General features: G+C 47.5%; 3 protein-coding genes across 3 annotated transcripts; all 3 read right to left on the reverse strand.

Moving 5' to 3' along the window:
* Positions 1–797: 797 nt before the first annotated feature.
* VFPPC_10874 (RmlC-like cupin) lies at positions 798–1,292 on the reverse strand (the record flags this gene model as incomplete). The annotated part of the gene is made up of 1 exon (XM_018289174.1): positions 798–1,292. The coding sequence occupies one exon, from the start codon at positions 1,290–1,292 to the stop codon at positions 798–800; it is 495 nt and encodes a 164-aa protein (XP_018136533.1).
* A 2,107-nt stretch (positions 1,293–3,399) lies between these two features.
* Positions 3,400–5,269, reverse strand: VFPPC_10873 (siderophore iron transporter mirB; the record flags this gene model as incomplete). Its single annotated transcript, XM_018289173.1, has 2 exons — positions 3,400–4,963; positions 5,025–5,269. The coding sequence occupies 2 exons, from the start codon at positions 5,267–5,269 to the stop codon at positions 3,400–3,402; spliced, it is 1,809 nt and encodes a 602-aa protein (XP_018136532.1).
* Positions 5,270–12,316: 7,047 nt separating this feature from the next.
* On the reverse strand, positions 12,317–14,531 carry VFPPC_10872 (extracellular serine-rich protein; the record flags this gene model as incomplete). Its single annotated transcript, XM_018289172.1, has 3 exons — positions 12,317–13,910; positions 13,975–14,077; positions 14,141–14,531. The coding sequence occupies 3 exons, from the start codon at positions 14,529–14,531 to the stop codon at positions 12,317–12,319; spliced, it is 2,088 nt and encodes a 695-aa protein (XP_018136531.1).
* Between the last annotated feature and the right edge of the window lie 249 nt (positions 14,532–14,780).

The raw sequence follows: 14,780 nt of genomic DNA on the forward strand, positions 1-14,780 counted from the left end.
GCATTGTAGGCCGGCTTTGAACAGGTAATTCGATCCCAACAAACATGTGGTTAGGTGCCAACTTGATCAGTTTCTGGAAGACTTTGTTTGACTCCAAAAATGCAGCACTTACATCGGGCAGAGATCACGTTGACCCCTTGGAAGGAGCTGAAATCCATTTCATTGGAACTTGACTATGGCGACCGCCTTGACGTTACCAGAGTTCAATGTTGGGTACACTCTTATTAGTCAAGCACCAGGCGCGTATTTGTAAGCGGCAAGAGACCGGTTTCCTTCAATTGGCTTCTTGATGGAACCCAAGGGCCTAGAACGACGGCCAAGACAAGCATTCGGGTCAGAAACACCCATATCCATGTATTTCTGGTGATCTCCACGGACCCATTGTGAGTCTTGTGCCCGGGTAACGTCCCACCAAAGTGGCCAAAGATCGGATTAAAGTTTATTAGAACCAGACAGGTTTGGAAGAGAGAGTCGCGATATTTGGTTGGTCTCTGTCGGGTAGGAACCTGTCGTATTTCTGCTCTTTCGGCTTACTCGGCCAATCGAGGTGCAATTTTGCACAATATTTAGAGCTGCTTTTACTAAGACTAGAAATTTTGCATCATGCTTTGACCATACGGAGTCTTAAGTTGCTCTCGCAGGTTGTACCGATGCAATTTAACCCAGAAGCAGTCTGGTGCTTATAAAATATCGTGACAACATAACCATCCTTGTGAACCTATTAACTCCCTTCCAGGTCTGCCAATAAAACGCGAAAACCGGTTACTATTAGTAAGACTATTGTAAAAGCCCACTCGTCATTTTCCCTTCGATGTGTTGTCTGTGTAGTATTCTTGGTAGCTTGGCTGGTACCCAAGGACCCAGTATCCCCACCAACTGGTTGTTTCGTAGAAGACACGACTCCATAAGTGTCCAAGCCATCCCGCCGAGTTCCCAAGTCCGAGTGGTGTATCCGATGCCTTCAGGAAGACCATTAGTTGGAAAAGACTTGGCTCTTGGCCTGCTCTCTTGCAGTCATCCAAGTAGCCAAAGAAATTTCGAAAGAATCGCTCCTCGCTCACATAGTCCTCTGGACTCAAATGCACATCCATAATCATTGGCTCCGTGGTCGACGCGTTGTGTATTGTGTGGTATTCCAGCTTGGGAATAACTGCAGTTTTGAGGCCATGGGGATCATTTGCAGAGAGCGTTACCCAAGGTTTGTCGGTGGAATTGCGGAATATATGGCCCTCGCCCTGCACAATACGAAACGCTTCTGCTTGGTCAATGTGATAGTGAAACGGTGGCACCATTATTGAGCGATTCTCCGTACTCCAAGGGGGATGTTTGTTTCTCAAGAAATACTCCGAATCTTTATTCCCAAACTCAAATGAGGACGCTCCATCTTCGTAAATGACTGGATTTTGTGACGCTCGGTTTAACCGGGGTGGTAATTCTGATCGCAAGAATCGCAACATCTCAAAAGATGCAAAGCATATAGCCTAGAGCAGTGCAGTAATTAATCCAGTCAAGTTAATTAACAGAAAGACATCCCAAGGACTCTTCGTAGTATAAATATTTCTTTTATTGACTCAGGTTAGACACACCATGGCTCTGGGATGTCTCGTATATACAACCACATAGCATAAGCTTCATAAGCAGTGGCAATTTATTGGCTTGGCAGTCGGCTGATGGCGGCCCGCCAACCCCCAAAAGAGTGCCGGAAGCTCATCGCCATCGGGGTATTCGAAGCATGAGTCGTGGTATTGCGCCACAAGGCATGTATGCATTATCCGATCCGGTGTTAGTGCGGGAACACGGAACGTCGGGAATGCACCAGCACGGCTCTCCATATGTGCCTTTACTGCCACGCATATATTTAGTTAAAGAGTGCCTTTCTATTCACAACGATTAATATTTCTGTCAGCACACATGGTATGCGTCTCCACACTCAAACTCCATTCGACTGACGACAAAGACGCCCGCTTTGTAATGTCGCCGAGAAAGAAGAGGTCATATTTTGAAGACGGGTGAGATCGTAGTGTCCTGTCTGGGGCGGATAATATAATTATTAGTAATAATACTGCCATGATTCAGGACCCTCTGTGTAGTAACTACCTAGGCCTAAGAACAAACTGTGAACAGATATTATGGACTCTGTCATGGACTTATGTGTTGAGCCTGGACATGGGCTTCCATGAGCCTATGGTTTCCTGTGTTAGTTAATAACAGTCTTGTCGCTGATTTCTTGTGTAGTAGTTCTACCAAGACTCTTTATATGGTCCACTATCTATGTAATACCTCACAAGCATGAAGCGCACTGCCATATAAATAACGGGTGTTCTCAGCCAGCAAAAGTGAGACACCATTATACCAACAAGTGAGGTGTACAAATGGTCTTCAATTCCCAACCCATGGACTGCTTTAACATTCTGAAAACTAAATTTAAATTATTCAACCGAACAAAGGAACGGGCCGGTTCTTTGCGCCCTATCTACGGAGCTCTATCCGACAAGTCCTGCCCCGAATGTGCCGGAATGTAACAAGGGCAGGATGAGCCGTCCTGTGTAACACCACAGAAAGTGATGCAGACATGTGTGGGAAATTCAGAACCAGCCAGGGAAAACATGCAGGTGCTTACTAAAGGTCATCCAAAATTAGTTAACGCTATGAACCCCGGAAAACATGACATAGTTTAAAACTTGATATGTGATGCATTTGTCCACTCTTGTCGACTAACAACATGGCAAGACCAATTCTTTCTCTGCCTTGTCTTCCTCAGACCAAACACGTTCTTTTTACCGAGGATACCCGCGTCTTAAAGATAGTGTACAAGGAAGTGCTTGGTAGTTAGTCTTGAAATGCTGTCTGGCACCAGCCTCTGGGCGGGTTTTTTTCCCTCACCACAGCGCAGGCAGCAGATTCGGAAACCACAGCATATTCACCGCATGTTCCCAAATCTGTTTAAGGACACTCTACATAGCTAGACGCACAAAGATATGGCTAAGGAGTATACTTGGTTCTGTTGCGAAGACCTGCAAGATGTAAAACATTTTCGAAGTGTTAAGCCATCTTGCTTTATCGCGTCCGTCCGACGTGGAGATTCCCACTAAACTGCCGAGTACATTAAATATTACAGATTTCAGCGATATCTGTTGATATTCTGGGATTCACATGTTTATTCTTTGTAAATAATATGGCTGATATTACTTTTTGGATCTCTTTTCGCTCCTTCACCGATGTGCTTACCAATTTTATCAACCTGCTATGGCACCTCAATCTACGCAAATTCCCCCTCCCTAATCTCTTCAAAGTGGCATATCTCTCTCTCGTCGCGATTTCTCCCTTGACTAGCTATGTAACAGGATGAGTTAATAGACTGGACTTCGTATAACTAATCACGAGCATGCCTAGGGTATTTTAAAATGTGGTGCCCTTGGTTTGCTTGCCGCGTTCCTCCTCAAGCTTCTTAACGTTGATATTCTTCCATGAATAAATGCAGGCTATGCATAAGGGCATCAAAGCCACACCGGCAATAACCATGAGTCTCATAACGTCTCCCAAGGCAGAAACGATGGCTTCGCGTTCTGGAGAACCGTCTGGGAAGGCAATTTGCTGCTCAATGTCGCCGAAAATCGCTAAAGTCTGGTTCTTGGCTGAATCTGGCAGATAAAAATCTAATTTCTCCGGCAGCAAGTTGTTCCAAATAGCACCGGCAATGGACAACCCAATAGACGCACCGAAGCCACCAAACATGCCCGACAGAGCTATCACCGCCGCGATTTGTTGGTGTGTTACAGGCGCCATAGCAGCTAAAGAGCTAGTCAAAACGAAAATCTCGCTTCCAAGGCCAACGAGGAACTGTGTGAAGACAAGCACGCCAACGGGAGCGTCAGGCTGGCGGAAAGGAATGACCAGGGCCGATCCAAGCAGCATAACAGGAACACCGCTATAAGCCGTCCACTTGAAGTCTCCTGTGTAGCTGATCAGGAGGCCGACCAATGGCCCAACCACGGTAGAAGTCGTAGAGTAGGTGTTGACAATGTACCCTGCGTTTTCAAGACTCTGTCGGTGAACAACTCGAAGGTACGAGTAAAAGTATCCGTTCCAGCAGAAGGTGGATAGGAACATAACACCATATAGCAAGCAAGCGCCAATTATGGTGCCCTGTTTTAGGAACTTGAATGGCAGGAACTGAACCTTTGCAACTTTAGCCTCCCAAAAATAAAAGGCTGGGAAGAGAAGAATACCAAGCACCAACATGGCGATGATATAAGGCGTCTTCCATTGCTGCGGGGCGTATGGAACCAAGTTGAAGGGCAAAAGAATGCAAGCGAGCGCGCCCATGATAAGAATCATTCCGACTAAATCCATCTCAATAACATGGTACTTGATGGACTGAGTCCAAGATCTACCCGAGGCCTGTCTCTTCTCGATTGCTCCCTCCTTGCGGGCTTTGCGTAGCATAGACCACATAAGACCGATCGCGGGAGCGCTGCAGACAACTAAGATGATGCTAAATGCGCCAAAAGCCCATCTGAAGTTGAGATTTCGGTAAAACAGACCTGCAATATTAGGTCCAGCGTAGTTGCCGACGAGCCGAGGGGTGCCATTAATGGCAAATACAACCATACGGTTTTTGAGGCTGCTCATGTCGGCCAACATGACGTTCATAACGTACATAATACCAATGTGGCCAACCCAGTACATCGTGTGTGCAGCAACATACGTCTCAACGTTTTGGGCGGCGGCTTTCATTACCATGCCAATAACACAGACAACCAACATGATGAGAAAACCTTCCGCACGGCCCCAGATATCGACAACCTTGGCAATAAAGAGCGGCGCAACCGACCCGATAATGGTAGACATGACACTACCGACATTTAAGAGGCCATGCTTCCCGAAGGATGACGTGATGTAGGGATTGAGAATTGAGTCAATCGAGTTTTGAAGATAATCAACGAAAGAGACCAAGTAGAGCCTTTTGTGAGAATATTAGTTGTTGCGCTCAGGCCGGTTTCTTTCACGTTCCGGCAACTTACAGTGCAAACATGGAAAACAGAGTCTTCTTGGACCAGATAGTGGTAACAGCGCGAACTTGTCTAACACCATCTTGGAATCCGTCCGAGTCAGAAGCGTTGCCGTCGACTGGTTTTGGGTAGCTAGTAGCCGAGTCGTCCATCACGTTAGTGTTAACCACATGATCACCAGCTTTCTCGACGTCAGCGCCGGGTGCGACGCGATCGCCATTACCACCCGGTGCTTTCTTTGATTCAAGCGGGTCCATGATGAATCAAATAGAAAATGGTAGACGTCGTGATGGTTGTTTGGAGACAGATGTTAACCATCAGATGTTGTGTCGCTCAGAATGGAAGGTCGCAAGAGGAATGTGACGACAGCTGGCAACGAAGGAACCTCTGACTCTTTAAGGTAAATATCCCTGCCTTCGTTCAATATAAAAATGGAGTTCTGCCAAGGGATTTTGATGGACACAGGAAAACTTCTATCCCTGACAGGTATTGGCAAACAAAAACCGACGGAGAGGTTGTAGGTGGCTCAGTCAATATTGGGGGCCATGTTCGGTTGGGAATGCCAAGTCTGGGTATGATTTTTTTCTTCGCTTCCCAGCTTTTACGACTACTGGGTGATGGGGCGAGTCTGGTCCGAGGGCTAGACAGGATCAGATAAGATGTACGCGCACAGATTAAATTAAGCTACCAAATTAACCTCATAATAGCGTGGAACCTGTGGGACATGCATGATCCTTGTTCGGGTGGCATCGGAACCCAGGCATTAAAAGGTCTTACTCTTAATGGGCATCTCCTCGATGTCGTTTGGCTTTAACTAGACCTACACAACGGAATACTTTGTACTCTTAGAGTAATTTACGTCTTTCATGCTTATCTGGTATGGTGTCGAGTTTATGTCCTCTGAGGAGCAAACGCTTAATACGAATTTAACCAGGGCAAAATGAGAATGGCTGCGATGTGGTCGCAAGGACTATGTACAAACTCGACTCTTTTTGTGTCTGCTCTTTTTTTCTACAGCAGTCATGGCTTTGCCGGTTTCGGAATCGAGGTGGTCGTAGGAAATATACCGTTACTGCTTTTCGTTATGTTATCTTGTCGAATTTGGGACATTCATACAGCCATGAGGCTACTGAAGTTTGCATGAGCGACGCTGCTATGGATCTAATTACTGCACATGTGCTATGCTTAGGCTTCTCATGTTTAAACAGCCAATATATAACCTGTATTTAAATGTGAATGCACTGCCACCTTAACACTTCTGGCTGCGTGTTGTTTTGTGGCACAAGGTGACTGAAGCTGAACCCTCAGCGCCAAGCATTTTCACAATTTTGCTCCTCTTTGCCAAGCTTTTAGCGTCACACGGCCTGCGCCACTGCAAGAGTAGCTTCTTTCTTGGAAATGATGATTCCCCAGCAGTCTGATTGATAAGATGATTTGATAAAATTTGAGGCATTTCCTCTTGCTTGGAAGTGGAGCTTTAGCGTTGTCTACATATCCTGCCCTTAGGAGAGAGCGTACGAAAGGTAAAGCACACAAGAAGAAGGCTTGTGGCTTTATCTAATAAAAGAATAATTTAACCCAACAGACTCGAGTAAGCTAAAGGTCTAACTATTTTGGAGCGAGCCGCCCTAGCCGCATTCTTGTTCCGCAAACTGCTCCTAGAGCACCAGACATCTGTAGGCCGTGTACTTTAAGAAGACATTTATTGCTCTAGTTAAAGTACGCTTTTCCCCTGTCCGTCACACCCATAATGTCCATGCGACATGCGTAGGACTTTATTGGTCTCTGCCACGATCGAGGGTTAGCCAGTTTCTGGACCATGCTTGCCACGTACATTCGCTAACCTTTTAACTGGTGTACCTGGTTGATTGCGTTAGGAAGCACCGTTTCTTTGCGCCTCCAAGGCAATAGAGCAACTTAATAACACATTTGCATCCACCGTAAAATATCTTGCAGCCGTGGTAGTTTAGTGCATTACATAAAGTGTTGTGCTATGCATGTGAAGAATTATCCCTTAGGCAATATTACTTATTTTAAAAAACGGTTAAAACTGTAGGTATAGGCTTAGTGTTGCTCTTTAAGCAGGTGTCTAACTAATTTTGGGCTAATACGGAACAAGAAGATGCACTTGCGTCCCTGGTGCGGTAACCCGGCCTTTTACTTTTCTTGCTATCTTCAATCAACCACAGCCCTCCGTGATTATTCCTAGCAATTATACTGAGTCTGCTGTCCCATCAATGAAAGAAGCCTTATACGACACAATTATGCATTTAATGCCTTTTGGATAGCTTGAAATAAGCCTCTGGAGACGCGCTTGCAATCATCAGCTTGTCAACAATCTTGTACTTATTGTCAACAAGTTCCATCTCCATGTTTAATAACATGGAAAAGACCAAAGCACAAACTCAAAGCACGGATAAATTAGATGACATCTTACCAGCGACTGCGAGGAAGCGACCCGGACAAGCCCAGCGCCCGAGACCGAAAGCGAGATGGCCTGGTCCAGTCATACTGGCTGGCTTGCCTCTATCCAGCCACCGCCTTCCATCAAAAAGCTCTGGGTTTTCTCCGGCGTGCGTCAGTTGGTTGTGGGCTAACGATGCATTTGGATGAACAGTATAGCCTTTATCAAGAGTATTATTAGATTCGAGCTTTCCTCAAATAGAAGCGAAAGAATACTAACCTTTGGGAACGATGTATTGACCCAGCTGCACATCATTCACTGCCATGCGAACAGTGCTGAATGTATCACCTTTAGCTCTCATAACTTCGTGGATGAAAGAATCCGTGCGAACAGCCGTCATGGGTCAAACTTTCCGTATTATTGTGCCAAAGTTGTTTCATTTCACCCAGAATCTGGTCTTGGTTCTCGGGCCGCAGCGCCAGCTCACACAAAATCCACACCATTGTGCTTGCACTTTTGTATATTAGTATGCGGAGATCAGTAGAAGAAAGATTCTCACTTACACTTGATGTACAGAAGCAAACATGATACAGATGAGGACTAGGAAAATTCGGCCCCCGTCCCCGATCCTCAGAGTTCTCTCTGGAGTGGCGTATTTCTTTACCAATAGCAAAAGCAATGTGGCCTTGAGAAATCGGTTAGCACTATGGCAAGGTAAGACAGGAATTCAACCCACATTCTCCTTTTCCTCGTACGTCTGGGGTTCTTTGACGAGGCGAGTTATTTCTGACCAGATTGGAGGCCCTAGAAAAAAGAAACAGTCCGAATATAAATCGTCCAATCACGACTTTCAACCTAGAAGGAATGTTAGTCGGATTGGAGCTGGACTTGCAGCAATTACCATAATTTATATATGAGTAGTAAGAAGGGAAAGACAATTACCATGTCACAATTCTCCAAAGGTAAGGAAATGTCCGTGCAAAGTACGAGCGATTCTGGAATATGCCTCCCAACTCAGCCACGTCATTTGCCGCTAGCTTTACAGCGTTGCTATTGGCGCGATTTAAAATTGACTAATAGCAACTTAGAACAGCATTTAAAGTGATGGGAGTTCGCGCATACATACCTTTCCTAGAAGGAGAACAACCATGGCGTCGGAGACAGTACTTTGACTGTTCTGGTATATTAGTTGGCATAATAACTAATATTTGCGACTGCATTTTAAACACCTTACAATTTGCGAAATGCGTATCACCCTTCGAAGGTCCTGTGATTCGTGTGATAAGGCAAAGCGCCGCTTTAGAGCCGCATCCCACGCGTTATTCACCCACTCTTGCAGGCCTAACGTTGCCTCTAAGAACGATATTGTGACGAGGACTACTCAGCCTTAATTAACACAGTTGGGGCAATTGCGGTCTCCATTTTGGTCGCAGTGGCATACAGTGGGCAGGAAATTGAGGAAGCCGGGAGGTAGAAAGTCAGTTAGTTAGCGAAGTAATCAGAGTGCCTACCGCTACTTCTTATTCGTGACTAGCCCAGGGCAACTCACACATGGAAATATATACAGCTGGCCTGAGCCATGCGCAAATGTACCGGGCGATCCGCGAATTGGATATATTTGTGACTGGCTGGGAGCATTTGCATCAGTCGTAACTATGCGAAAGAAATGTGCTAATTTATATGCCTTAAAGCTTATGTCACCTTCCTCGTCGACTTCTCCCAATAGCTGATCGAAAGTTCGGGCCTCTTGCAGAAGCTTCTTCGCATCGTGGTTTTTATACCCATAATTATGGATCAGGCTCTCAGCAATTGGATTTACTAGCTGCAGAATGTCCATGATATTTGGGACGGATTCTTGTAGTAGATCCTATTGCCTCAAGCATGCTAACTGTGATGGTAGTATTCCTACTACATAAGCACGGTTGGCACCTCTTTGTTATGAAGGATAGACGGAAGTTTGCAGCCTTACATTATCCCAGCAAACTCTAAAGAGCATAAAATCAATATGCTCGGTCCAAGTGTGTTCATAAGTATCCACCATCTCTTTCCAAATCGTTTGCAATTGTGAAATTTTGCCCGCAGTCTAACCTTCTCTTGCGAGGAGGCAATGTTCCATTCCAGATGTGTGTTTGCAAGGATGTTATCAATTACGCAACTGATTGTCCCCCTGCCCACGCCCGTTGCAGCCTTTAGACTCTTAGATGCCCCTTCCTTCCATTCGCGGTAGGTATTTTCATACTCGAAATAGAGCAAGACCATTGCTATCCTACACCGTATTGCGTCATCCCGCATACGCGTTTCTAGCTGACAGACGCACTGATATGTCTTCTGCAAGTTTTCATATTCGTGAAAGCCTGGCGTTCGGTACGGTGGCACTGTGTTATACCACCTGAGAGCCAGCGCGGGAGGTTTGTTTCCAAAAAAGAAAGGTAGTCGGTTCGAATGCAGGTACGAGCCGCGGAAATCACCTTTAGCATAGCTGTGTCAGGCAAGGCGCTGCTAGTGCCTTTAATGGTGCTAGTTTGTCCGTCGCTGCTAACTGAGTGTATGACACCAAGGACATCGAGCCCGGATGCCCCTGAAACAGACTGGGCTGATAAAGTGTTCTCGTCCTTACGTGGCGCAGTATCTTCTCTAATCTGCCAGTAATCGGGCAAACCATACTCGGCATTAAGCGCAGCAGATGGAGAAGATTCGCTTAGTTCCATAATAACAGAATCCTCGGGGCAGCTAACATATAGAGGGGTCTGTATAATATTTGTCAACTCAAAATGCTGATCGTTCAGATGTTTATCGACATTGCTGCTAGTCGGGAGCCCCTTTATTTCATAATAGACTGCCTCGCAGTTCGGGATTATCATGGAATAATTTGGCAAGACCCCGGTAGCTGCTGCCATGCTAGAAGTCAGCCTGGTACCAAATCGCAAGTGGAGTGGCAAGCAGGGTACATACTACCATGGGACGACGTGCCGGGCGCATCGAAATAAATCCCAGGACTAGCCATTTGTTGGGTGCTAGTTAACTCCGGGCCATGGAGGCGCGTCTTGAGAGCCGGAATTTGAGTTAGCATTGTTCATACAATTAGCGAAAGTGAACCCGGTTGCAGACCTCTAATGCGTCTGCCTCGACTGTGGCTGGGCTTTGTTCCCTAACAGCACAACTTTCTCCATCATAATTCATGTCCTGAGCATAGCTAACACCCTTTTCGCCTGTATTAGCTACAGGATCAGGCATTGCTTTGTTGGGACTTGCAGGACCATTAACTCCGGTATGCTGGACCGAGTCTGTTGCCGAGACGACTAGGACATCGCTGGTTCCCGTAGATGCGAGGTCCTGGTGGCTTTGGGATATAAGGGATAGCTCCGGACTTAAATACTGCTGGGCTGTAGGATCACATGCTTCGCTACTACAAGCGAAATCCTATTAGGGTTCATAATTCAGAATTGATTTCATTCTCAAAATTGCAGGCTTACCATAGCGATTGCTCGTGCTCAAGAACTAATATTGGTCTGACAGGCGGAACATCCGCGGAGACCTCTCCACGCAGGTCAATTCTGAAGGGACTGAGGCGACTGGCCAAAGTAGTCATAACCGCCATATCACATTCATCAAGGAGAGACTTTGCTGCAATAATAAAGAGACCTACACCGTCCGCCGTCGGCGTGAGCATAGTAGGCGGGGCTGGCTGCTCTGCATGCCGGCCTATAACTTGTGATTCAAGGTGGTAGGCTGGCTTCAAAAACGAACTAGCATTTTACTGATAACACAAATGTGAGAGCCAAATTGCTCACATCGCAATACATGAAAGGCGCCAGATCCAGAAGAAGCTCCTTTTAAGTAGCGGAGCACAATAGTAGTGATTCATGGCAGAAGCCTTAGGTAGAATTCAGATCTGCCGAAACAGGACCTCCCCAACGCCTTCCCCAAAATGAAGCTATCTGGGGTACCCCCAAATGCAAGCTACCTTAATTAATTGGGCTCGAAGATACATGGTCTTCCAACTGAGCTTTAAGTACGCGCTTGGTACAATTCTGACTGGCCGCTTAATAGCTTTCGCCGGTGTTGTCACTTGAAACAGGTGGTCCAAGGTTGCCTTTCGGGTGCGAGTAAAACATAACTCGTATCACGGGCTACGTCTAATCCCGTGGCTGATTCGTTGTAATATGAATACATGAAGTCTCCGGCCCCGACCCATGAAAGTTCGACTGAATTTCAGCCGGCGGAACGGCTGGAACAGGTTCTCTTTTCAGGACGCGCGTCGCTTCCGCAACCCTTCTTGAAGCTCTGTGAGTCTCACTTGAAAAATAGCCTGTGCGCAACATTAAATGCTTAGAAAATAGAGCAGCTGCTTAACTACCTTCAATTACAGTGGGAAATGAACATGCATGTGAGGCTGGGGTCTTGGTTAGTGGAAGACCATAGCCTGGAGAAATGGCGGACACTTGACCGTCCCAACAGCAAACATTGAAAGTCCAGATGTCACTCCTCCGTAGAGAGCTAGGCACCATACATGTAACATTTAATATTTGATGTTAACAAGAAAGCCCACCCTGCCCAGTTCTCCCCTCCCAGCATTGAAAGTTGATAGTAGCCCAGGCACCGTTGACCTCACTTGACGCCTACCAGACCCATGCCCAGAAACCCTCAGCTGTTCCCTTCGCAGGCATACGCATCGCCGGCAATTCTGCAGTCTACAGACAACCTATAAACCGAGCCGTCATACAGAGACTGACACGAGCTACTATATGTGGTGATGGTAAACAAAAGTACAGAGAATCCAAAAAACTACGAGCATATAATAAATATAGCTCTCTCGCTGAAGTCTATCCCTCCCCTTCCTTTAGTACATACAATATTCTTTTTGGCATTGTTTACCGTTGCCCCAAGAATAATTCCTCTCTTATAGTTGGACTGGCGTCGAGAAACTCAGCGTCACTGGCTTACCAGACATCTTCACCCACTGGATGGGCGGCTCGCTGCCCACCTTGTCCAGCATTGAAGAGTCACCAACCGCCGTCTTGACGACACCACTGGGGAAGGTTACAGGGACGGGGACGCCGCAGGCGTTGTTGTTGGTCGTGACGGTAACGGATGCGATAGTCTTTCCATCAGTGGCATAGTTGTAGGTTGCCTTTGGCTGGCAACCATCCAACGTCTGGCGGTTGATAAAGTACGCGGCAATGTCATCGTGCTTTAGCGATCTGATGGGCCAGTTTGTCAGACGGTACATCTCTTGGACGACTGTCTCAACCCAGCTCATGATCAAAGACATCTTGCCGGTTTGAGAGCCGACGGTGATGGTGTCCATGTCGGTCTGACGCATGTTTGCCTGGTGGAACATGTAAGGGTCAGCTTGGAGCCCAAGGAGATATCGGGTGTTGGTAGTACGAGCGTCATTAAGCAGCGAGGTAAAGTCGCCTTGGCCGGCAGACGTGTCCTTCCACTCTTGGACGGTACAGTCGGCTTTGTCGCAGTTATAATAAATGGTGGTTGCAAAACGAGGGATAATGGTGATGCCATCGCGGCCGTTAACGGCGGCAGTGCTTGCCAGTGGCCAGTACTTGTTCTGCGTGTTGCGCAGGATGGGACGGGTGTTGTCGCCGACGACATTGATAATTCCGTTGTCTGTCCAGGCCTTGATGGCATCAGCGTTGTGCAGGCCAGTGATGGCGGGGGGGATGAGACCCTTTGGCGAGAATCTGCTGGCCTTGTCGATGCCCATCTGCTTCAGCCAAGCTTTGTTGAAGGCGATTTCCCTAGCGGCATCATTGTAAGTGGCGTTGTTGAGCTCCTGGTGACTGAAAGTGTGAGAGACGTGTGCAAATGCGTCAAGGTTGGCCTTTGTCAGGAACCATGAGGCCAAACTGTCCAACTTAGCACAGCTCTGTGTCCATCCATACGTCTTCCACTCAGCGGGCCACAGATCAACACCAGTGCCAGGAGGCTTCATGAACTCGAGAGGAGTGTCTGGCGGGGAGTCATAGTCGACGGCATAGGGAGGCTTGCAGAACGTGGCACCCATTGAAGTGTTTACGGCATCGATAATGTCGCCATTGCCATTGTGCCCCATCTCGAGCCAGAAATCTGAGCCCGCAGGCAAGCGAGCGTTGAGGTTCTTCTGCCACGTTACATGAGCGTCGAGGTCAGCAACCCGGCATCTAAACGAGGCGCCTTGGGGCCTATACAGTTCTGTGTGGAGATGAACGTCATCGACTTGAGCGCTAAGATGAATCTTACGCTTGCCAGAGAACACGCTGCGAGTCATCCAGTGAATGTATGCGTGCTGGAGGTAGTTGGTGGTCGCAGACCAGTCGGGAGCCCAGCTGATGAACCAAACCATCTGCTGGCGCCCCTCAAGGCTGTTTATGACAGCAGCTGTTGTCTTAGTCTTGAAGTTACCGGCAGGCTCAAAGTTGGCAAATTCCCAAGTCATATTAGGCTGAGTGATGGCAGCCGGGTAGTGCCAGAGTGCTTGAGTGGTGACGCCTGCATTGCTGTAATATGTCAGATCCCGAGGTAATGCTTCATGCGGCGATATGATGGGACGAAGACTCTTACGCCTTGAGGTTCGCGCCGGGAAACGCGGTTATGTTGGAAAAGCTGATTTTCTGCTCTACACCAGCGTCACAGCAACCAGCGCCCGGAATTGCAGTGGTAACGCCTTCAAGTGCCAGCTGTTAGGAATGGAGTTCTGGTACATGTTGGTGTATCTGTCTATACTTACCGAAATCGGGACCAGGAAATTCATTAAGACGAACCATGCGCACCTTGAAAGCTGCCTGGTACGCATGAATCTGAGTCCACTGCTGGGTGGTAATGGCGCTGCCCCAGGAGCCATTGTTGTCGTAGGAGACGCCGCCGACGGTGATGATGCCGCCGTAGCGGCCTTGGGTAAGGGATGAGTTCAGGATTGGCAAAGCAGTACCGGCCTGGGGAACAAGAAACTTCTCATAAGGGATTCCGTAACCGTCAAGGCCAAGTGTGGCCTGCTGAGCTTCGGCATCATTGCGTGCGATGACTAGCACAGTGCTGTCGACGGTAATGGCAGCGGCGGCAAGGGATCCCCCAAGAGCCCAAATTGTGCCGATAACATTGGGGAGGTTGCGCAGAAACATGATAGCTTATCGCAAAGACACAACGAACGGCTTTTGGGGAAGATGTGTCTTTGACTTCAACCACCAGACCCGCGCGTATAATATACATACAGCTCCGATAAACGAGAACCGGTTAGATGTGGACCCCAAAGCTGATGCCAGTGGGAAGAAAGTCTCGACTAGGGGGAATAGCGAAAACAGCCATTTCGGGTGTTCCTCACCGATGCGGGAATAGGACAAATCATGTTGGTTGGGAAAACACTGGGGTTG

This window comes from Pochonia chlamydosporia, chromosome 2 (genome assembly GCF_001653235.2).
Source record: "Pochonia chlamydosporia 170 chromosome 2, whole genome shotgun sequence".
Classification (NCBI taxonomy): domain Eukaryota; kingdom Fungi; phylum Ascomycota; class Sordariomycetes; order Hypocreales; family Clavicipitaceae; genus Pochonia; species Pochonia chlamydosporia.